We start from the raw sequence: 24,507 nt of genomic DNA on the forward strand, positions 1-24,507 counted from the left end.
AACCTAGTGGGAAACCATAATGCCGATGAGTGATGGAGCAGGGTGAAGAGCCTTTGGTGGCTTGTGTATTCTTTGGTTTTGGTTTTAATTAATTCCTCTCTGTGTTCACTGGGGTTTTACTCTGCTTCAGTCAATGTACTTTATTTTTGAGTGCTTCAATGACCAAATGACCACTCATTCTAGTTGGAGGCTGGCATTTTCTGTATTGGCTGAATTAGCTCAAGCTATACTGGATGTTGCAGTGTCTTTAACTTTCTTAGCGCAGCGTTACTGAGCCCCGCGCCCCGCTGGGATGGATCTGGGCGGCCCGAGCGCGGCAGCCCCGGACCGGGAGGGACAGCAGGAGCGCCGGGACCTCGGCACCGCGTTCCTCCAGGGGATGCTGCTCAGGTGAGTGCGTGCCGGGCTGTCCTGGCTGAGCAGTCCCGCGGCGGGGCCCGGCCTGCCCGCCCCTTGCCCGGCCTGCCCGGGGCTGCCCCTTGCCCGGCCCTTCCCCGGCGCTGCCCCTTGCCCGGCCCTTCCCCGGCGCTGCCCCTTGCCCGGCCCTTCCCCGGCGCTGCCCCTTGCCCGGCCTGCCCGCCCCTTGCCCGGCCCTTCCCCGGCGCTGCCCCTTCCCCGGCCCTGCCCCGCGTCCCCGCCCCTTCCTCCCGGCCGGCTCTCGGGTGCTGCCTGCGGCGCCGCCGCTGCCCTGGGCGCCGGGACGCGGCGGGTCCCTCCCCCGGAGCCGCCCAGGCACCTCCCTCGGGCCGCCGCGGTGAGTCACGACGGAGGAGGAGGAGGAGGCGGCTCCGCTCGGCTCCGCTCCGCTGCTCTCGCCCGCCCGTGCCGAGCGCGCCCCGCCGCCGCCCGAGCCGCCGGAGCGCCGGGGCCGCGGGCCCCGCACCAGGTGAGCGCGGTGCCCTTTGTGCGCGGCCGCGAACAAAGGCGCTGGCCCGGGCCGGCTCCGCTCCGCTCCGCTCCGCTCCGCTGCGGGCCGGCTCCGCTCCGCCGGCCGGGCCTCCCCGCTCCCCGCTCCGCTGGCAGGCCCTGGCCCCGCGGCGCAGGTACGGGAGGTGCCGGTCTCATTTCTGCCATCACCCCCTGCGTCACCAGGCGCCCGTTCCGGGGTCCCACCCCGGGCATGGCCGCGCTGCGGTGGCAGCCGGAGCGGTGCCCGGAGCTGCCCGGGGTGTACCGGGGGGGCGGACGGCAGGTGCCACCCAGCGCCGGGCAGCCCCTGCGCCCGCCGTGCTCTCGGCATCCCGGCCCTCGCTGCACAAACGCCTCTCGGACAGTGGTTGCTGAAGGGCTTCCCTCGGGGTAATCCTGCCTCGGCTAAAAACTGGGTTTCCGCAGCCTCTGAGGCAGCACTCGGTAACTTTCAGTGTACATGGGCGGTGTTTGTTGGCACGCGTTAGTTTTTTACCTGTTGGGAAGATACGTGAGAGAGGGACAGCATCATCCTCCGGATCAGAATGTATCAGAGACAGATGAGACGTGATCCTCGTTTCTGCTCAGCATCCAGATGTGCTTCATCAGGGCATGTTTGCCTCACAGACTCGGGTTTGCTTTCTCTTCAAGAAGAGAATATTTTGCTCTGTTGTATATCATCTTTTATTTGTCCATTCCTCATCTTGGCATGTTGAACGGGACGAGCTTTGATGCTCTGTGAGATGAGCATGAGACATTCTGCAGATGTGAGGATTTAAAAAAAGAATCAAAACACCATTGGAGGCAAGTTAGGTGTGCTGGTTCACAGTCCTGGTCTAAGCTGGCTCCAGTATGGTGAGAGGCATGATTAGAGAGTATTTAAGAACGTGTTTTTAAATACATTTACAAAATTCTACTGTATTTATTTTTTGGCTTCTGAACTCACAGACTTTCAATTTCTTTTGGCCTTGCTTATTTTTGGAGCTCATGTGTGATGTGAAATAGCCTGCTGAAGGAGAACCTCTATGTAAGTGCTGTAAATATGAGGCTAAACATGTACTTCAGTGGGGTTTATTCTGAAAGTACAGGTATTCAAGGTGAGAGAGCATACAGAAAATACAGGCTGGTTTTCTTACCAAGCTACAAGCCACTTTAGCCTTACAAACAGATTAATTTGGAAAATGGTGACAGGTGTACTTTAGATGCATTTCTGTTGCTTCACTTTGCCCTCAGCTGAAAAGGCATCATCAGTTATTGTATCTTTGGCATCATGGGAGAAACTGGCAGCTCCCTCAGTGTAATTTAGAGTTGTTGGGGATCTGTGTGCTGTCTTAGTTGATGTGGTACATAGAAATAATAAATCTCTGAAGAAGGACTGAACAAATGCAGGAGCAAAGGCCATTTATGAAAAGCTTAATTGGTAATGGGTTGGACCCAAATCTGCTTTAAAGCAATTTTCTCTTTTAGTTCATTGTAAGCCTTGCAACAAGTTATGGAAAAGTTAGTCAGGGCAGAAGAGTGCTTTCAGGATTCCTCTTGAGGTGCAGTGAAATCTTGAGCAGGGAAAGCATCCCTGGGCTGGCAGGGGTCCCTGTGCCAGTCCCTGTGCCATCAGCAGGGCTGTGGCTCACAGTGAGCAGGAGCCCCTGGCCCTGTCTGAGCAAATCAGTTATTGCTCCTGTCACTGACAGAACATCCTGTGCAGTGTTTGGGAAAGCCAGTTCTGAATCCCAGGTTTATGGAAATCTGTAGCTGTGTCTCCTTCTGCTCCCCTCCATCCTTGTCCCCATCCAGGGTTTGAGAGTGCTTCACTTTGCAAGAGGAGGGAGATGTTTCCAAAACAATTTGTGTTGTTTTCTAAACAAAACCAGAAGTGAACGGAAACAAAACCTAGATTTTGTAACTGCTAACAATGACTGTGATACATATCTGCTGCCAAAAATTAAAAATCATCCTGCAGTTGCATATGGGCAAACAGAGCTAACACCTAAAAGTGCCTGATGTGGTTAAGCTGTTCAAGGTTGATGCTTTGCCTGGGAAACAGCTTGTCAGAATTAGATCTATTTATATGTGTTTAATAGAAGATTTTCCTCTCCAAAATATTTGTCGTCTGTAACCAACACAAACATTTATGTTTTTTACCAAGTCTTTCAGTTCCTAAGTTGGTTGTTGACAACAAAGCACCCTCCTGAGCATCTGACCTAGTTTGAAGCATCAAACATCCACCCAAGTGCTGTGCACAGAACGGCAATAGGCTTTGGGGGGCTGCTGTTGGAGATGCTGGGAGAAACTTCCAGGAGAATTTTTTCCAAAACCAAAGGATTTGGTATCAGAAATATTCCTATACATGCACAGGCAAAACTGTGCAGGCTGTGATCAGATTGGGTTTCCTGCTGAAATGCAGCAAGGACAGAGGCAGCTGCTACAGCTGCACCGCACCATGGGGTGTGTAGTGCAGAAGTGATTGGGAAAATTGCAATCCTGCCAAATGTGCCAAATGTTTATGTTCTGGGCTAAAGCTATTGTGTGACCAGTCCCAGTTTTGATGGTGATGTGCACCAAAGATATAAATTATTGGAATGAAAACATTGTCACCTATTCCACATCCAGTGTTGGTAATTCAATGGTCTTACTTCTACGTATGAGGGAGAAATTATAAGTAAATGGTTTTGAAATGTGCTGAAAACTTTTTACCAAGTAACTTCATTTGGGAAAAAACCCCCAAACCACTTTGTTCAGTGTTGTATCTCTGAGAATGGAGAACTCTTACAGCTCTTTTTCCCTTTGAAGAGCTGTGCCCTGTCCATGAGCTTCCATTGCCACGAGAGTGCAGATGGAGCACAGGGAGCAGAACTAGAGGTGAGAAGACATCAAAGATCAGCAAATTAACCAAAACCCATTAGTTAGTACTAGAATGAGGAGAACACTCTCCTGACTCTCAGGTTTATTTTCAGCCTTAGTGTTGAGGAAGCATTATATAACAAATACTCGAAAAAGTGAGGAAAGCTCATTCTTGTTTCTGCTCACTGCTGGTGATCTGACAGAACCCTACAGAGCTTCTGTAGGGTTTAAATGTCAGTCTGAATTCAGAAAGTGGAGTCATACTTCTTGCTTTTCAGTAAATACATCCAAGGTTTTACAAGTATCAAATCTGCCAAGCCTATTTCTGTTTTCAAAAATAATATAGATATAATTAGTCATGATATTTAAAAACAAACAAGACAGCCTAAAAATCTCAAAAAAACCCTCTAATAATTTCAACTTCTTGCATTATTGGAATTCCTGTGACTAAATGAGCTACTGATTGGGGAACAGAGGTGGAGTCAGTAAATTTGTACAACCATTCCACTTGTCTCAGGACATTCTGTTTTATTCTATGCAAATACCCAGACCAGGAATTTATTTGATTTTTCACCAAGTCCATTTTCTCTGTGTTATAAGGGCAACTAAAATATATGGAAACAACTTAGGTAATCAGCTCTGTTTATGACCATGACCAAGCTCAGAAACCTTCTGACTCAGTTTATCCTTCCATAAAATTAGTTGACTACTTCACATGAAGGTGGAGATGTTTAATTAAAGTGTAATTGTTTTGCCTCTGAACTCATCCAGGTCCTGATTCAATGCACAGTGAAGTCAGTGAGAAGCTTTTAATTAATTTCCTTGAGCTTTAAATAAGTACACATGGACGTGCACCCTTAAAGGAAATGTGACCTAAATTTTTACAGCAGAATTGCTGTAAAGGAGGAATATAAATCCTGAAACAACTTCAGCTAAACTACTGAAGGAAGGCTTTTTGTAAAACTGAGGAGGGGGTAGTGCAGCTGCAGGGATCTCTGGTGCCTGTTGCCATTTTAATGTAATTTTAATGGAGTTTCCTAACTTTGAGTGTGTTGGATCTTATGTGGGAAACTGGAAATTTCTTTGTGCCTTGGCAGCTTGCTCGGTTGGTCGGGGGAGGCAATATCAGACTTCAAGATAAACACAGTTAACTGAATGTTTATGCAAAACCAATCAGCAATAACACTTACAATATAATTAACTTCAAGAGTTGATGCCAAATTGAGAAAAATAGGAGCATTCACGTCTTCTTAGCTGCCTTTTTTCAGGAATGTCTGTAGATGCCAAATAATACTCGTAGGTTTATGTGGAATTCGTGAAAGGTTTTGCTTAACTTCAGAGGTCAGAAACATCAGGTTTTGCTAAACAGAACTTTTCTTGCTGAGGTCTTGGTCAGCAGCTACAATGAACTTGGTAAAATAAGCCTTTCACAGTTCACATCGAACTGCAACCATTCTGTTTCACTGTCCAGATTCTTAGTTCAGTCAGTTTTACAAAACACATTTTAATCTTTAAATGAAGTACTGTGTGTGAAACAGCACGTGTGAGGCGCTGCAGTTTGGCCCTTTATTTTCCATGGGTTCATTTCACTGCTCTTGGTAGCTGCAGTTTCAGATGTAATTGCTGTCAGCTCCTGCCTTTTGTTGAGCAGCTAACCATAACAGAGGTATACCTAACTGTGCTTGTGGTTTGGCAGAAATCTGCCTGCTTTTCCAGTCATTCTCTTGGCCCATTCTGCCTTAAAGTGGTGGTGGCTGGGTGCAGTCCTGCTCCTGGGGTCTTGCGGTGCTTTTAACTTGTGTGAGGATCAGCTCTGTTGTGAATGGTCTCTGGGCTAACTCCTGTTGTTGCCATCATTATGTATTGCAGTTTGAGTAATCTAAATTAGTGTTTTTGCATGTGGTTGCCTTTGACACGTGTGTTGTGTCCTTCCCCTGCGCTCAGGAATTGCTGAGTCCCAGAACCGACGGGGGCTCGCTGAAGCCCCAGGCCCTGCAGTCCCTGGGTTTGTTCGGTGCTGAGGGGACTCTGCAGCTCTCACACCGCTCACCTCCTGCAGCTTTGTGCCACAGCTCGTGGAGTTAAGGTAACATTCAGAACGGTGGCTAGGCAGGAAGGAAATTGCATCCATTTTCCTGAGAAATTCGAAGTCTCTTGAAGGCAAGGTTTCCTTCCTTGCAAGCCCACTTGGCCAAAACACAGGGAAAGGAAGATGTTCATGGTAAAACTGGTGTGTAATCAGGGATTTGTTTTCAACTCTCTTAAAACTGACAAGGACTTTTTTCCTTCCTCCCTCCTCTGTCCATCAGGTATCTTTGCAGCACAGCCTTGTTTGGTGACCTAAGGAAGGAACAAAAATCCTCCTCTTGTGCTTTTTGTTTCTAGTAAGTCCTTCAGAGAAGAGAGAAGCTGGCATACTTGGCATACTCTACTGAGACCAGCCTATGGAACACTATCCAGGAAAAGCCTTGTGCATTATTGTTTGATGAAGGTCTTAGGAGCAAAAGTCCCAAATTCTCCAGGAGCTCTGCTGCTGCTCAGGGGGCACTGAGGAGGCAGAGTTTGTGTTCTGCTTGGTACCACAGACATGATGGAGGCATGTGGCCTTATTAGACAAAGAGCCATTAATTCTTAGTTCAACTCACAGCAAGAGCTATTAATAATAGATCCCTTTAAATGGATTTGAAAATTAAACCTTGATTCAGACCTGAAACCTCTTCTTTGCTCTTTTTCATTATTCAGAGCATCCATGGGGAAAGCAGCACAGAATTTTGGTTTTTTTTTCCTAAAGAGGCAAGATAACTGGGAGACATAAGGGGCCGTGTTTGTCACATTTTACAGCAGATTTTATTGATGTATGAGGCCAGAACACTGTTTAATTTTGCTGTCCAATGGTTTCGCAATTTTGCTAGTAAAGAACTATTAATCTGAGAGTCTCTGGTCCTAACAATGTACTCTGATACACTATTGCAAAATACTAAAATGCTAACGAGTCACCAACCTAATAACAGCTCACATTTTAATTGCTTTTAAAAAATCTTGTTGGCCATAATCTTTCTACAATAACAGATTTATAGGCATTTGCAGTGTGAAATGGCTGTGACCTGGCAATAGTGATGGTCAGATGTCAGTAAAAATTACAGGGCAGCACAGTGAGGGCTCTCACTAATACCTGGCTGTCTGTAGATCCTGTTTAGATAAGTACCAGAGAAATGCCTATAAATACATATATAAAAAATGTGTAAATATATGTACACACACAGGGGAGAGGGCCTTTCTGTGCCACCACGTGTGTCTCTGCCATTTCAGGTTAAATGCACCCAGCACTGTGTGTGTGGGGTGGGAGAAGTTGGTCACTCCAGAAGTGGCACTGAAATCTTCTCCAGAAATTTTCTGTTCCTGAAATAAAATATTTACAGATAAATCCATACAAATTTTGGCTCTGATGTTCTATTTTAATGATGGATGCTGAACACTTTTTAGCAGTAATTCTTCAGTGGGATACCTGGTAATTAAATCATTGGCTATCTATCATTAGTGCCTAATTTCCTGCCTAGAAGATTTGTAGCTTTGTTTTAAATAGGAGAAGAGCCCATGGTTGGGACAGGAGCAGCATTGTCCTTGCAGCTGTTGGGGACGATTGTGAGTAAAATATTGGAATTGTCTCTTGGACTGGGGTGCAATTTGTGTATAAACTGCTCTTTATAAAGTGCTGTCGCTTTTTTAAGAATTTTTGACACATTCATCTTTGAAGTGTGAATACCTTTGTGAAATGAAAGGCTTTCTTTCAGGTTTTGTTGCTGTTACTACGTTTAATTTCAGAGGCTTCAAGTTGACTGACGTGAACTACCTAAAACCCTGTGCTGCCTCTTTTAACTGTGTGAGATGTGAGAGTGTCTTGTCCTTGAGACAAGGGGGGGAAATTGTCTGGTTTGTGCGTGCCTGAAGGTCAGGAGGCAAATTTTAATTTCATTAAAGTGGTGGTTATGATAGTAGGATTTTTTAAATTTATTTTCTAAGTCAGCTTGAGCATTGATGTAAGAACTGTTTTGGTATATTGGGAAGCTCTGTGGAATGCACTTCACTGGTACTTTTGAAGCCCATTTTGAAGCTCTGAGAGGTGTTCCAGCACTGGGGAGAAAACCCCCTGCTTGTGTTCATAAATGTTTCATGAATAAATGGCCGTGTTTGGGGCTGTTTCCTGTCCTCCTTCAAGGAGGAGGCCTGTAGTGTCTCGTTAAAAATTTAAATCTAACATTTAAGAGATGTGAACCTACCACATCTGGGAGTTCCAGCAGTAAATTGACCTAAATCTGACACTGGGTTCAGATTCTGAAGTCAGCTAAAAGGTAGCACTGAGCATAGAAAGGAAGACAAAAAAAACACGTATTAAATATTTCAGTTCATACTGTTCACCTATAAATAGGTAGCTGTTATGAATTCTTCATTGTATCCCTCTGGAGATGGGAATTAATCCAGTCTCCAGCTGCCTGTGACTGAAGGTCATGAGTCAGAGTGAATTAGAGGAAAATTTGTAGCAGGGTTTTTGCACACTGGTTCCTGACTTCAGGTTTCAGGCTCCAGCTTGGAAGGTTTTTTGGGCTCTTAACTGTTCTCTGAAAAATGTCATTTGAAAATTAACAAGGCTTAAATTAGGGGCAGGATCCCCTTGCACTTCCAAGCTTCCCAGTAGGACCGTGCTGAAGCGCTGAAGTGCTTGGTGGTGGCACTGCAGAGGGGATGGCTTAACCTTGATAATGATATCAGAGAGTCAAAGGGACCCTTCCTGCTGCTCTGAACTCCACCTGTGTGGAGCAAAGGGAACCCGCAGGGCTCGGGTTTATTCACCATAACTCCTCAGCTGAGCTTTATAATCCTTTCCCATTAATTGAGGGTTTTCACTGCCTTCAACAGAACCAGTCAGATTCAACAAAAAAATAAATTGTAGCTGAACTAACTCCTGTTGGGTTTCCTTTGGCTATAACTGGAAATGCTGCAAGATGTTAAAGAGGTAGTCAGCTGTGACTTAGGCTTTAAAGAACTTGCCAGATGGCTGCTCTAAGTACCCTAAATTATTAAGACTGAATATGTAAAATACTACATTTTCCAACAGCTTACTGCCTTTTTATTTTTGTCCCCCTTAATTTAGGCTGTGCAGATTCCTCAGTTGCACTTTGTGTTTTCCCATTCCAGTAAAATGTGGTCATTAGGAATTTCAGCATTACAGAGGACTACAGCTCATGTTGCTTTCTCGTTGCATTAAATAAGCATGGCTTTAAAACTGAATGGGATGCTTAAGTAACTTTCTTTATGCAAAATTTATAAAGATGCATTTTTTTAGCATGTCTATTTTTCTGTTGAGATGTGAAATTTTTGTTTGTTTATTTAAAAAGGTGACAGGAGGGGAGTCAGAAGAATTTGTGAGTTCCTAATTATCAACTTACCTGTGACATTGTCCAGCAGAAAGTCCCTTCCAGGGTTTGAATTCATACCAGTGTAGGTGGAAGTGAAGGAAATGCAGTTACAAATCTGTAATTTTCAGTTGCTGTGTGGAATCTTCTGAGGGCGTTCAGTCAAAACAGTTCTTGCTGGTGAGGCTTGAGTTTCCTGAGGAGCTGTTTCCATCTGTTGGTAAAACAGACAAGTTAAACTGAGTACAGATTTCTCCTGTCTGCATTTTTTTGAAGTGAAACCCCAATAGCTGATGTTCTAAACCTAGCTAGGAAAGAAGAATAAAAGGGAAGACTAACTGCAGTTACAGTATTTTTTTATTATGTACTGTTGTATCTGGGGTCAGTGATTGAAGAGAAAGCCACTGTGGTCTTTTAATTCATTTTGGGAAGAAACATATTTTGTTTTCATTAGAGAGTTTTCAGAACAAGGAGCAATGAGGAGAGGTGAGGAGATTGGAAGTGGGAAAATTGGCAGTACTTAGCTGTTACGTTACTTGGGCAACATCCTTGCAAAGCAGCCCGGGTGTTTTTAGGTGTAAAGTCCCTCCTCCACCTGCCCGTTCCAAACCCATGTCTGCTCTCCTCTGCTCTCTGACTTCCTGCCCTGCCAGACCTGCAGCTTCAATCCACAGGGCTGAGTGGGAAGCCTCTGCCTGTGCTCGGTGTGCCAGGGGTGCCCAGCCTCTGCCCAGCCCCGGAGGGGCTCTGGAGGGACACAGATGGGCATGCCAGGCGTTCCTGGCTCTGCCCGTCCTCATGGAGGGCCTGGCTGGGCTGGGGGAATGCCTGGGATCCTCACCCAGCCCTCTGCAGGCTGTGGGGAGGGAAGTGCTGGCCTGCAGTGCACATTTCTGTCCTGCTGGGCAAGGGGAGGGGTGTTCTCAGACTCACACTATTCCTTGGCAAAGCTGGGCTGGCACGGTTGGCTCTAATATATAGATCTTTGTTGTTTATTATTCTGTCATGTGAGTCATCTTGAAAGTAATGAGAACTAAATTTCGTTGCCTGTGCCTGGCAAACAAGGGAGAATTAGGTGACCCAATTATGTCCATTTGCAGTGTGTCGGATGCAGCAGGACAGGCTTGAAGCATTTATTCTTTTAACAGAGTTTAGTGAAGAATTCAGTCATTCCTGACTGACACCGCAGCTCTTGAAATGCAGGGGTCACTCTTTTTTGTGAGAAAGGAATGGAAAAGTGGCCCTGGGGAGTAGATCCACATTCTGCTGCCAGAGGTGAGCACAGGCAGCCCAAACTTCCCTGTTGGCTCTGCACATCTGCCTCACCCTCACCTGGAGAGACCAGCTCCAGATCTGATATAGAAAGTGCATTCTCAATGGCTTCACCAGCCTTTGGCCTCTCCTCCTGCAGTGCCAGGCACTCAATTCCCAGAGATTCAGCTGAGATCCCATTGCTTCTATCAGCTGGGTTTTGTGCTGAAAGCTGCCTAGAGAATGCAAAGCTTGAATGCAATTCATTCTCAAGTGATTGGGAATGCCATTGGCATGGCCAGGGTGGAAATCTTGCAGCTGAAGAATGGCTTGATTGTAAAAAACTTTACACATAAAAAGGTTCTTATGTTTAACAGCTCCAGACAATTGTGCCGTTTTTTGAATTTTGAATCTAAAGCAGGCTGGGAGTGAAGGTGTATTGAATTAAGGATCTTTCTGGGCTTCAGCTGAGTATGTTCTGTAATTCTTTGCTCATTTGTTTTCACAGGGCAGTTTCCTCATACATTTTTCCCATCTCCAGTCGCTGGTCGGGACAGCACACGTGGATTATCTGATCTCCTGTGGTTTTTAGAAGCAGGTATGTGTTTTGTTGGTTGGGGATGGGACCACTCATGAGTGACCACTCATCCATGAGCCAGAGAGATTTGTGGGGGCAGGGAAATGCTGCTTAAGGAGCATTTCATAATGTGTAGCATATTAATGCATCTTTCTGGAGAGAACTAAGCTGATAAGTGTTTTGAAAAGATTTTTCGGTCCTTCATTTGCAAATGTGGATCATGCTGTCATCTGGGCATGGACCAGCTTTCTATGTGGGTTTGGAAATTTTCTCATGTAGCATATGCTGGGTAATGTTGTCATCCTAAACAGTGTCTTCTGAAAACTTTATGTAACAAGAAAACAGAGATATGTTCCCATTTCTCATGCTGGGATCTGAGTGCTGCTTTAAGACCTTTGTCTTTCCACTTCAATGTCATCGAGTAGGAAGAGCTGTGCTGGCAGGGTGGTTGTGTGGTGTGGGGAGAGCAAAGTGCTGGTGCTCTGAAAGCTTAGTTTTCCTCTCTGTGCATATTTTTGAGCCATACTGGGTGCTTTTTTTCCCCCATGCTGCTTCCTAATTGTGTGAAGCATTCACTGAATGGGCAGGCTTTAGGATTTTATCCTTCCTGTTCAGTAGGTGGCTTTGTGACAAACCCATCTTGGCTGAAGGTTACTTCAGAAGAGCCAGGCTTGGATAGGAATTCCCATCACCCCTTTTTAAAGCTGGAAAATTAATAAACAACTGGAAGATAATTATGGTGGAAAACAATGAATAGTGACCAAACCAGGTCTGGTAATGCCTGATGTGCAGAGCAGTGCTGAAGTGGGGTCCTCCTCGTTTGCATGGGGGCAGCTGTGGCATTTTCTTGGTGCTTGTGGATGGTGCCACCTACTGATATCCCATCCATTCTGTTTCATTTTTAAACAATAGATGTCTTACTGCATTTCAGTTTTTCTTGTGATTTTTCTTTCCTAGGTTGATTGGTTACCAGTACAGCAGCTTCCCTTTTCAAGTACAATGTTTTTTGAAAAGTATTTACAATATTAAGAACCAGTCCCAACCTTTCAGACTGGTTGGATATCTTGATCAATGTTTATTCTTTTATCAGTCTCTGGATGTGTGTAACTTAATGTCTCTTGCCCACTATCTTATTTTGTCCATTGCCTTACTATTGGCATCACTTGTTAGCACTCAGTAAATTGCACTGTGGAGAATAAACCCAGTAGCATAATCCAATTTACTTACTTGAGCTGACACTAGGCAAAATGATGGGTTTGTTTAATTCCCCCTTCAGAGAGCAGTTTGCTGGCTGTATAAAAAGCCCCAACAGTCACCACCTTGCACATGCACAGGCTGCAGGGTTCCAGGCAGAGCCATCTACAGCAAATCAGCTCCATGCAGCTCTTCCCACTGAAACGTGTTCAGGGAGGGCTGGTGATGGATCTTTCTCACTTGTTCCTGCTGTTATCTCCATGCTCAGTAGTGTGGGTGGCAAAGCCTGTCCCAGCAGCTGCTGCTCAAGTTTGCATTACTTCTGACTCACTCAGGAGGGCCTCTGTGTAATTTTAAACGGTTTCCACGCCCAGATTACTTTCCCTTAAAAGTAATAATGGAAATGAAGTGAGAGGAGAGGTTGGTAATGACTGCAGGAGAACATTACTGGGAAAACTGTTTGAACCTGCTGGGATCAGCCTTCCCTATGCAGGCCTTGTGTCGTGTGTTCCCTTCATTAATGGGGGTCAGGAAATCACATTTATAGGCTGGAGCAGGACCAGACCCAGTTCTGGGAGTGAAAAGTTGGGGTTTTTTTGTCATAGTGAACACCCTGTTGTGGAACTTGAATAATTACCAGATACTCATATAATAATCATCCTTTGTGCTATAGAATTTGGATAGCACAGTCTGTTTATTCCAGAACATAATTGTTTTTATTAAAATAAGAAGCAAAAACTCAGCTTTTAAATGATACTCTTTCCCTGCTCCTCTTAGTTCTGCTTTCTCTCCAAAACCATTTCATAAATTTTAGTAATCTTTACAGTAACGCAGTGGCCTTTTTCTATGAAATATAAAGGAAAAAAGAAAAAGAGGAGGAAGACTTAAGTGTTTAGATTTCACACAGCTTTTGTTTAGCCATTGTGGGCTTGATGGCTGTGCATTCTGCATCCTGTTTTCATTCTGCTTATGCTTATTTATGGAAAAAACCCCAAACCACGGACTGCTCTGTCAGGGTGGTTCTTTCATCTATTTCTTACAATTCCTTTTCTGCTCAAGCAGTAACATAACCACAGATAATGAGCTGTGGGGATGTGAGCATGAGCCTCTGTGAATGTTTCAGTTGGATGTGTAAGGCCCAGTTTAGCTACTGACATTTTCTCTGGGGAAGGATGTGATTCCTTGCTCCCCCAGGATATTCCACTGGTGGAAAACAGGTATTTTGGAAATTAAACTTTTCCTCTATTTCCTGTTAGACCCCATTGCCTATTCTAGTTTTCTGATTTTGTATCTGCAGGAAATCCAGGAGCTGGCAGGAGGGGAATGAACCGTGAGGGCGTCCCCGGGAAGAGTCCGGAGGAGATGTACATTCAGCAGAAAGTGAGAGTGCTGCTCATGCTCAGGAAGATGGGATCAAACGTAAGATTCTCCTCACAGGGTTTTCAGACCACTTTGGACTAACTGGGGTAGTGCTTGTTGAGATGGGCAGGTGATGGTCTGCTTTTAATGCTGAATTGTTTGAGCCATCCTGAATTTAACTGTTATCATTTAAACACAATTGATTTTTGCTTAAATATTACAAGACTTGTGATGCCTGGAATTACCATACGTAGATAAATGATTTCAAGTTCTTCATTACTGGAGAAGGAGCCGAGTGAAGCAGCTGTTTTAAGGTGGCACTGAACCTGCCCACGGGTTCACGATGTCCCATTAGGCTGCCGTGCACAAGCGAGGGGTGGTGCAGGTGGTGAGGAGCAGAGCACAGGTGCTGTGGTCTCTGTCCCTGCTGGGGTGGGTTGTGCTGTGCTGGGGGCTCAGGTGTCACCTGTGTCCCCTCCGTGCCCGCAGCTGACGGCCAGCGAGGAGGAGTTCCTGCGCACGTACGCGGGGGTGGTGAACAGCCAGCTGAGCCAGCTGCCCCAGCACTCCATCGACCAGGGTGAGTGCTGCCCTGTGCCCCCAGTGCCCCCAGTGCTGCCCAGTGTCCCCCAGTGTCCCCCAGCTGAGCCAGCTGCCCCAGCACTCCATCGACCAGGGTGAGTGCTGCCCTGTGCCCCCAGTGCTGCCCAGTGCCCTCAGTGCTGCCCAGTGCCCCCCTGTGCTGCCCAGTGCCCCCCAGCTGCCCCAGCACTCCATCGACCAGGGTGAGTGCTGCCCTGTGCCCCCAGTGCCCCCAGTGCTGCCCAGTGCCCCCCTGTGTCCCCCAGCTGAGCCAGCTGCCCCAGCACTCCATCGACCAGGGTGAGTGCTGCCCAGTGCCCCCAGTGCTGCCCAGTGCCCCTGTGCTGCCCAGTGCCCCCCTGTGCTGCCCTGTGCCCCCTGTGCTGCCCAGTGCCCCCCTGTGCTCCCCCAGTGTCCCCCAGCTGCCCCAGCACTCCATCGACCAGGGTGAGTGCTGCCCAGTGCCCCCTGTGCTGCCCAGTGCCCCTGTGCTCCCCCAGTGTCCCCCAGCTGCCCCAGCACTCCATCGACCAGGGTGAGTGCCCGCAGTGCCCCCTGTGCTGCCCAGTGCCCCCCTGTGCTCCCCCAGTGCCCCCCAGCTGCCCCAGCACTCCATTGACCAGGGTGAGTACTGCCCAGTGCCCCCTGTGCCCTCCCTCTGCCCTGGAGCTGCTTCCCCTGGGCAGCAGCCTCAGCAAACCCCCCCTGCAGCCTCCTGGACTTCCAGCAGTGTTTGCCACGTGCTGAAACCCATCCTGCAGGCTGGGATGTGCTGGCTGTGTTAATTCTGTGCAGAAGTGTTGGTAAACAGTTGTGTGGAGCTGCTCTGGGTTCACCCATCTCTTCTGGGCCTGAATGTTTGTCACTGGATTGCTCTCCCTCCCCTGCACAGCCCTGGTGCCAGGTCACGTTCATAAGGTGCAGTTTGGAATGGAAGGAGCATTGTAAGACTCGTGCCAGAAAGATCTGAGCAGAAATTTAGTGTAGATCTGAGACATCCAGAAATCCATTACAAACACAACCTGCACAAACTTGCTGCTGTGCTCATTCCTTGCATAGCTTGGGGCTGGTGGAGGTGGATATGCTTGAGGAATTCTGAGCCAAAATACACAACTTTTCTGCCAGTCTAAAGTGAGAATTTTCTTGTTTCTTGTCAAAAACTGAGGTAGACACGTTCAGGTGAGAGAGACTTAGCTGCAGTTGGCATTTTTCAGCATTATCCTTCAAAGTTACATTTTTCCCAGTGAAATCAAAGCTGAGTTACCTGCACTTTGGCAAAGAAAAGTGATAAAATCAGAAGCCCAGCCAGGGGACACAGATACTTCCTACAGTGGTGCTGAAGCTGTAGTGTGCTCCACAGACAGAAGCAACAATAATTTATTGCTCAGGACTTTGATTTGCTTAGAAATCTCTCCAGTTTCTCACAGTCAGTAATGATAATGCTCCTTGCTTGCTGCTGCCTGTGCCCTCTGCCACATCCTGGGTCAGAGAAACAGGAAGGGCTGGGTGTGGAATTCCTGGGAGCTGGAATACCATGGCATGGGCGTGGGATGTGCCACCCTAAGGGAGGAGATCCCATCTCCACTAGATGGCATTGCCTGGTGCTGGAACAGCCCTGCAAGTCCACACACTCCCCGTTCTGTTGCTCCAAGATTGCTTAAAGGAATTTTCTTCCCTGCTTTTCTGTTTTCATTAAATCTCCTCTGGAGGATTTCTTTTTTCCTTTGTGCAGCTTGTCTTACACAACAACAAAAAGAGGTGTTATTTAGGGAGTAACTTACACCAACTTAGCACTTCAGTGGATTTCAGAGCCTTTTGTTCCAGAGCAGGACAGGTTGCTCTGAGCCTGACGTGTCCCTGATGTATCTTTAGAGCCATTTTCCTCCAGCAGGCACAAAAGACACAAAGGTAACTTCACATCCCCGTTTTGTCCCAAAAACCAGAGTGACATCATCATTGGCCTGAGCACTCTGAGAGCTTTGTCATGGACCTGCAGCTTTCTGTGTGTCCCTTCAAGGGCTGCAGCCTGGCTCCCCTTCCAGGAGCTTGTTTTGGTTTGTGGGGTCTCCTTGGTAAGAGTGCAGAGGATGGATGGGGTGGAGTTCTGAGCTTGTCCCTGCTGTGCTGTCCCTCTGGTGTCCCTGCTGTGGTTCCTGGGCAGGCTCTGTGGCTCTGTCTGAGCCCCTTTGTTTGCCCACAGGGACCCTCTGTGTCCATGGTGTCAGGATGTGGCAGTGCACTAAGGAAGGAGTTTTTGCTCTCCCTGCTGAATTGTGCCATAAACCCTCCATGAGCCACTGCTAATGCCAAAATCTCTGACATTTAAAGCTCCTCCTTGAGACTCTGTTTGTTGTCTAAGGATCCAGCAATGGAAGATAATTTGGATCAAGAAGCATCTTGGAATATCTCTGTAATTTTTAATCAAGCCTGAAGGCTAAGACTCCTCTTCAGTTTATCCTTATTTTTATTGGAAGAGGAGATATGGTAATTGAGTATAATATTAATGTAATTTTATTTTTCAATCATTGTTAACACCTATATGAAAATGCAAAGTCCAGGGTGTTTTTCTTTACTCTGGGAGCTCTTTAGCTGACATCTGTGGAGTGTTTGTTGTTTGTTTTTATGGCTCCAAGAATAACTGAGGAACCCTGAGGCATCTCAGTTCAACCAGTGTGTGTGCTGGAGAGGGGATGTAATCCTGAGCTGTTTTGGGATGTTCACACACTGGTATTGCCTGCATTGCAGCAAGAGCTAACACGGCTCACACTTGATGAAATTCAGGCTTTCTCACATATTTTTGAGTGCAAGCAAAATGCCTCTCAGGCAGTTCTGTGCGCAGAAGCATCTCCTGCATCGGCCCCATGTTCCCTGTTCCCCAGCTCCCTGCATTTCCAAGGCTGGGCTGGCTGCAGGCTCTGCTCTGGCAACGGCAGCAGTGCAGGGAGGAAGCAGGGGATGGGAGTTGTGCTGAGCCCTTGGTGACTGCAGCTCTGGTGTTCCTATAGCAACAGGAGTGCGGTGCTGTTCTGGAGGAAGCTGCTCCCGTGGGGAGGGCAGGGCTGAGCTGCAGACACGGCCTGCCCGGGTGAGGCTGTTCCCTGGTGTGGGGCACCAGAACCCCCCCAGGCTGCTCGAGGGGCTCAGGGGAGCCTGCCCATGGCCTGGCAGGTGCTGCTGGAGAATGGAGACCCAGCTCTGCTCAGTGCCCTTTTACTCTGTTGAGCACAGGGCTTGTTTCAGCGTGCTGCTGCTCTCAGCAGTGCATGGGGTATTTTTAGAATGCCAGCCTGGGATGCTAATGCTGGGAATTCCAGGGAAGAGTTAATGTTTAGAAGATTGTTGCTGGAAGGTGGTTGAAGAAATGGATGTATGCAAAGATCTTGTGTGAAGTGAAGAATTTCTTTTTTTAATTTTGGCAGCCTTTAGAAATTCCCAACAGGCTAAACCTTCTGATCTCTAAATGCTTTTGGGGTTTAATTAATTCTGCAGGTGACTACAAGCAAATCAGGTGTATGAATCTATTTCTCATTCACAGAGCACTTGGGAACAGCAGCTGTTGGAGGTGTGAGCATCTCTGGTGTTGAGGTGGTGAGGTTTCAATGCAGCCTTACCCTGCTGGGTTCGTGCTCTGTGCCAGGTCCTGGCTCTGGCATCAGCCCCCTGGGGAAGCTTTCTGCCATGGGGGTGGGCAGGGAGCAGGGGCACACTGAGCTCAGGCTGCAGTGCCCTGCAGTAAAGGCATTTGACCTTCAGCTCATCCTGGCTTGCTAAGACTGAGGAACAAGAGGTGTAAAATAACTCTAAATTCAGCAATTCAACCAGCTGCAACTGGAACATAATCTCAGTGGGATTTTTTGGAAGTTAGTGGGGTAAGATTGTCACTATTATTTTCTAAGATAGGACATAAGTCCACCTGTTAATTATTGTTAATTTGTAGGAAGAACAAGGGTGAGAAAGCGTGAGGCAGACACAGAGAGAGAAGTATCTGAATGTCTAAAGGTTGGTGGCAATTAATGCTTTGCTCATAACAGATAAGGAGTATTTCACTGGGAAGGTTGTGAGTCTCTATTTCAGGGCAGAAATGTGTGCCCAGAAAAGGGACAGCTGCGTGTACAGATGCAGGTCAGGTGAAAGTGTGCCTTTGTCATTGTTCTGTGCATTAATTGCTGGAAGTGCAGAGCTCAGTGAAGGATGTGCTCCAAGCAGACGTGGTTCACATCCCATTGTCTCAGTCACAGCCTCTTGGCCATGTGCAGCTTAACTTCATAACCTGTGCTCTGCTTTTTACATTACTTTACTTGATTATTCGGAAAACATCCGTTGTGGGAGCCAAGTGGGGCTGCAGGAGCAGCTCAGGTTGCTGGGTCCCTGCTTTCCCTGAGACACAGAAGGCCCAGCTCTGTTCTCTGGCAGTGTTTGTGTCTGTGCAGGGGCACTGGAGAGCTGCTTCATGAGCAGCCTCATTAGCTTGGTTTCCTTTGGCTCTGGGTGGTTTGGGTTATAGGGCAGGGCTGGAACAAAACCTGCTTTCATGCTGGGAAACGTGCATGAGCTTTTTCTAGACAAATGTCACCCAGGTTCTCTTGCTGGGGGACATCTCCAGATGTGGCCAGGTGCCCTCAGTGGCCTCTGGGAGGTTCCTGCTTGGGCAGGCAGGAGCACAGAGCTCTGGGGTTATCTGGGATGCAGCCTCCTTTCCTGCCTGGGATGGCAAGGAAACCTGCAGGAATTCTGTTCCATTGAGACCCTGGGAAAGGGAGAGCCCAGGAGAACATCAGGTCTGTGAAGGAGTGGAGCTGATGCTGTGCTGGGTGAGGCTCTGTGCTTGCCAGGTGTTTCCAGCTGCTCCTGCCCCTTCAGTTGCTGCTGGAGGTGCTGCTGCAGCTGCCCTGGCCTCCTCCTGCTGCAGCCCCCCCAGCATCCAAGGCTTTGTCACCATCCTTGCAAGTGAAATCCTTGTTTTTCTTCAGGGGCTGGTAGTTCTTGCGTGTTTTAAAACCAACAAGGCAGCTTGTTAATTCTGAGCTGGATCCTGGTGCTATATATCATTTATGTTTTGATCAAGGAAGAAACAGTTTGTGCAGGAGATGAAAAGGGAGATGACTGCAGGGCTTCTGAATGCTGGCAAGAGGGTGCATCAGAGCAGTTTTTGATGTAGTTTTATATAAGATAAGGGCCCTACATATGAAAAACAAACTACTACTGCTTGGTCCTTAATATTTCTTCTTTCAAGTACATATAACAAATAAATTGTGAAGTGTATAAAAGTAAGTGCAGTTGCATTTCAGGAGCACTGATTTAGCTTTTAAGGACATTAGCAAGAGGAATTGAAATTTACCATTTTGGCCACTTTTCCTGCTATATTGCAACTGAAGAGCAGATTAGATAACTGAAAAATGGAATTCATATAATGAGATCAGATGAGGCATTTTTGTTAGTCCTCTTTACCTTGTGTGCAGGTGTATGGGCAGAAGTTGCTTGGGGCACAAAACTGAGATTTGCTTGTTGATATGCTTCAGGTGAAAGACTGGAGGAATTTTGCATGCTGGTGCTCCATCTGAGCTGAATTTGAGCTTTGTAAAGCCCTGGAAGAGGATTCTGTGGAGCTGAGCAGTTACCTGCTGGGACGGGCAGTGGTGGTGGTTTGGCATTCCCTGGTTTGTCATTTCCTTTCCTGTTGGTTGTGTGGATGTTTAGAATGACACTTAGGGTACTGCTCTTTAAAGGAAGTAATTATGGCACAGATTTCCTGTATCCATTGTTGTTGCAGGTGCTGAGGATGTTGTGATGGCATTTTCCAGGTCAGAGACAGAAGACAGAAGACAGTAACTACAGGACACCTGAACGACACAGAACTGGAGAGGACAGTGAGATTCCTGAAGATAGAGGAGGATGGCTGAGCATTAATAAGTTCCTCTGCCCACCCTAATTGTTCCTTGGTATTCCTTCTCCTTTGTAATGTTGTTTCCCTTTGCCCAACCCTCAGAATGCATCTCACAGCCATCTGTTCCTATCAGATTTTGCAACTCAGCTGGGCTGTGTTCATTAAGGACAAACCCAAAGGTGTGCTTTTGGTTGGCTCAAAGGGACAGGCTGTGGTTGGATAAAGGAAGGCAATTTTTCAAACTTGACCAATGGAAACCTTTTATCTCACGTTTTATTTTATATTTTAAACAAAGTCTCTTGACATCCTACTTCTAAAGAAGCTTTTCATGCTGTGGTGCTTATTTAGGTCAAAGTTGTGAATTTGAAGAGGGTTTGATTTGGCTGCATAGAACTGGAAGCAACTTGTGATTGGGTGACAATGCAAAAGCTTTCCCTTCAGTTGGCTTGCAGGTATTTTGCTGACTCCAACGTTTTCATTGCAGGAAGCTGATGTTTTGGTGCATTGGTTATTTCTTTATACTTATTGACTTCGGGGGAAAAGACAAATGTGCTTTGCAATATTTATTACCTCTACACACATATAAACGCTTGCTTTTGGGGGGTTGTTTTGGTTTTTTGATTGGCTTTGAAGTCATGGTTTGATTTCCTTTTGGCTGCAGTGTTTCTGATGCAATCAGTTTTTCCATACTCAGCTGCTCCATGGCCTGGAGCTCTTTTGGGAGCATGTGTCAAAGCAGATTTGGCTCAGGAAGTCCACCTGGCCAGGCTGGAGGCCGAGGATGCCCAGCCCTGGTGGGCACGGGGGCTGTGCCCCAGCCCTGGCACTCCTGCCTGCCCAGGGCTTCTCTCTGCTTCCCTGGAGATGTTCTGCAGGAGTTGCAAGAATGAGATCTGAGGCTGTGACTTGAATTTGCCAAATTTGTACACATAGAGAATATGTGAACTGGTTTAAAATACTGCAGAGTTCCACCTTAACCCTTTAACTGCTGCACAAGAGTAGCTCTCACGTTAGGAACAATTAACGATCATTAACTTAAATCCAGCTTGCACTGGGCTTTGATAGACTGAAGTTTCTAGTCACTTGAAAAGTTGTACATGGTTTCCCTCCTTGCAGCTGTTTGGTGAGAGGGGAATTCTCTGGGTGCCAGGATAGCAGCAGCTCCTGGGGCACTGCTCAGGAGGCAGCAGTGCTGCTTCAGGCTGTCCAGCACTGAGGGTACAGGGACACCCTCAGCTTCACTCTCTGCAGCTGCAGGGCCTTAGAACACACACAGACCTCGACAGGCTGGAAAAGCTGCAGTGGAATTCCTGAGGTGCACTGACTGTTCAGGAATCTGCACAGAGTCTCCGGCACTGCTGCCTAAAACCAAGCGCTTCATTCTCTCTCATGTGTGCAGGTGGTTTTTACAAAACTTCTGGATTTTGCTGTGGGTTGCACTGACTTCAAGATGTTTCAGAATCTATTAAACCTGAACTCAATTTACCTGTTTCTGGTTCTTTTCCTATGGTTGTTAATTATTTACAGTGACAATTCTAGAATCTAACTGTGACAACATGACCAGAAATTCTGCTGACAGGATGCTGTTGTGGTCTCAAATGGGGGAAAAGCTGGAGAGAAACCATGGACTGTCTGCAAAAGGAAGAACAGACTTGTGAGCACAAGGAAGAAATTATCTTGAGCAAATAAATACTGTGTAATGAGAGCAACTGTACATCTATTTATGAAAATGCTCCTTTTGATTCAGTTGCAGCTTTGTAAAGTTCTATGTGAAAGTAAATCTTTTACCCCTTTTTGTTGGGGCCAGATAAGAAATTTCTTTATTAAAATAAACCAGGAATGAGCCCAAAGGATTCTCTAGATTTTGACTTGGTTGCCTGAGAAGCATTTGATGTGAATTTGGTGCAGAGGGGGGAGCTCTCACAGTGTTAACTGGGGGGCTCCTGTGACTCTGGCTGCTCTGGGCTGGCACTGACACTGATCCTCCCTGGCCATCCAGGGCACTCCTCAGCAGCTAAGGCTTTTCAATAAGCAAAGTGGGTTGAGCTTTTGTGTGGTTTGATCTTCTCACTGAAAATGTAACTCTTGGGCAGGGGGGAAAATGCAGTTTTTAATATCTACTCTTGTTTCATATTGATTATTACACTGCTTAGCTGCCAAATGAAAAACACCTGGCTTCACCTTTGAGGAAGAGACAGGGCATCAGCATGGGGGTCTTGTTTATTGTTTGTACAGATTTCTCTAACTTTGCTGTTGTGCTTTTGCCTTCTCAAGTAAACCATTACCAATGAAACCAGGAAATCAAATGTTCAGAGGCCAGAGTTGAGCACAGATCTAATTTGAAATATGTTTGTAACTAGAAAAGGCTTTGTAGTCCAATTATCCACCATATAGTGCTTAAGGCATTCAGAAAGGGAGTGGAAAAGCTTTGGAGGCATCTTCCAAGAAAAGCACACACTCTTTGGGTGGTCTTTTGGGGAGAAATGTTCCTTTAGAGATTCCAAATGTGCTGTTGTACTTTCACTGCCAGGCTGCTCATCTGCCTCTCACAACACACTGTGTTTTGCAGAGCTTGAGGAGAAGATTCAGAGCTGAGTCCCACCCTCCTCCCTGCCCAGGTGGGCAGCAGGTGCTGCAGTTGGAAGCTCATTGTGTCTGGCATGGCCTGTTGTGAATGAAAATGGGGCTCCACCATTCTCACAGGCCTTGAGTCTGATTCTCCCAGGTCTTAAAATAAACCCTGGAGTAGCAGAACCTGGGAGCTGGAGGCACAGCAACACTTTGGAAGGAGATACCGCCTGAAAGAAGCTTGGATCGCTAAATAAATTTAAAAGTCTTTTGAGATTTTTTGTTCCTACCTAAGGTAAGCAGTTACTAGCAGTTGTATCCTCCATGGCCTGTGTGAGAGTTTCTAATGCTTGACCATTACATCTGTTTCAGTTCCATAAAGTCTGTTTTCTAATTCACCAGCAGCCTCATTAGTTCTGTTAAAGGCTGAAGATTTAATGGCCCATGAAGTAGAGAGACGCATCACCTATAGCAGAGATTGTCTAAATGAGACATGGGCATCATGTGTGGGATAAATTCCTGTGGCTATTGAGAATCCCTTACAAGAATAGAACAGTGCCATGCCTGAGGTTACCAGTGTTCTGCACTGCAAAAGGGAAAAATAAAGGCTGGAAGTTAAAAGCTTTGAACTAAATGTATAAAATATGTTAGAAATTATTTATGAAATACACTGAGTGCACTGGTAGAGAGGAATATGTGATTTGGAGTCATTTAAGATCAGTCCTTCAGCTTTCTTTTTGGTCTCTTGCCTCCTCAAGAACTGTGGCAGAGCTGTGGCAGCAAAAAGGCTGCAGGGCACTGGCACCAGCAGAAACCAAGAGTGCAGGAAGAACAGTTTCTGGAAGTTTAAGGAATCTCGAGGTCTATTCAGTCTGCACAAAGGAAGTCCCTAGTGAGTAGCATCTTTTCCTCACTGTTACCATCACAAACAAAGTGTTCCAAAGCTTGGAGGCTAAAAAAGGGCGTTTAGGAAGCTCCATTGAAGCTGCAGAGCAGTTCTGAGTTAGAGTTTTACAGATATCAGAGTGCTGTTAGCAGGGAGGAGCATTGTTGCTGCTTACCAAGGTAGGAGGTTGGATCTGTTCCCTGCCACACCGAGGTAGGTTCCCATGCAAAGACAAATCATCTCCTGCCTCCTGAGCTCTGCTTTCATTTGCTCTGCAGCTGATTTGCCCTAAGCAGGATTCCTGCTGGATGTTGTAAACAACCTGGCTGGTTTCCTTTGTAGCCTGAAGAACTTCAATTTGGGGATTGTTTATTTTGGAAAAGAGAAAAAAAATCTGAAGCTTTATAAGCTGGCCTGCTCACAAGCTGCCTCGTGTATCAGCGTGAAATGGTTCTATGCACAGAGCTTTCTGCTGCCTTGGCATTTTCCAGGTTGACTCTCCTTGGTACTAAATGGTGCTCCAGAGGCATGTGAAACTCTGGAAATACACTTTCAGCCCTTGTTTTACAACTGTAAGAGTGACTCCAACCCACATGTGGACTGGTGCCTCTGTACTTCAGTTTTTCACCATCTCCAGTTCCTGCTGCTCTCTGCTGCTGCAGTTACAAGTGCAGCAATCCCCACGGGGCAGGAGAGGATGCTGTGTGTGCCATGGAATGGAGCGCAGGGAGTTTCTGCATCGAGGAGGGCGCAGGAGCTCTGTAATCCGTGTTCAGCTTTGCCTGTGAGCTCCTAATCAGAGAGGGCACAGTGTCAATTGCCCTGACCTGATTGGAATGGACAGTGAGCGTTTGCCTTCAGCCCTTTGTGCTGTACCTGGAGCAGCCAGACAGCGCCGAGCGTGTCCTGCACCGTGTGTGCCTGCTCCTGTGTGCAGCCGGGGCCTGGCTGCAATTCCTGCAGTGAGGGAGTGCTGCTGTCCTGCCTGCAGTGCTGCCCTGCCTGCAGTCAGTGAGTGAGTGCTGCTGCCATTCCTGCAGTGCTG

The 24,507-nt window shown here is 46.8% G+C and overlaps 1 protein-coding gene across 3 annotated transcripts; it reads left to right on the forward strand.

Annotated features, from left to right (window-relative positions):
- Positions 1-652: 652 nt before the first annotated feature.
- CTNNBIP1 (catenin beta interacting protein 1) lies at positions 653-21,849 on the forward strand. 3 transcript variants are annotated; one of them, XM_058818740.1, is made up of 5 exons: positions 653-886; positions 10,921-11,010; positions 13,481-13,602; positions 14,032-14,122; positions 19,895-21,849. In XM_058818740.1, exons 3-5 carry the CDS (start codon positions 13,507-13,509, stop codon positions 19,951-19,953), a joined length of 246 nt encoding a protein of 81 aa, XP_058674723.1. In that variant the 5' UTR covers positions 653-886; positions 10,921-11,010; positions 13,481-13,506; the 3' UTR covers positions 19,954-21,849. The 3 variants fall into 3 exon arrangements, with proteins under 3 accessions (XP_058674723.1, XP_058674724.1, XP_058674722.1); XM_058818741.1 differs by having other exon boundaries at positions 853-1,043; XM_058818739.1 differs by lacking the exon at positions 653-886 and adding an exon at positions 7,374-7,392.
- The last annotated feature ends 2,658 nt before the right edge of the window (positions 21,850-24,507 follow it).

This window comes from Ammospiza caudacuta, chromosome 22 (assembly GCF_027887145.1).
Source record: "Ammospiza caudacuta isolate bAmmCau1 chromosome 22, bAmmCau1.pri, whole genome shotgun sequence".
Taxonomy (NCBI): Eukaryota; Metazoa; Chordata; class Aves; order Passeriformes; family Passerellidae; genus Ammospiza; species Ammospiza caudacuta.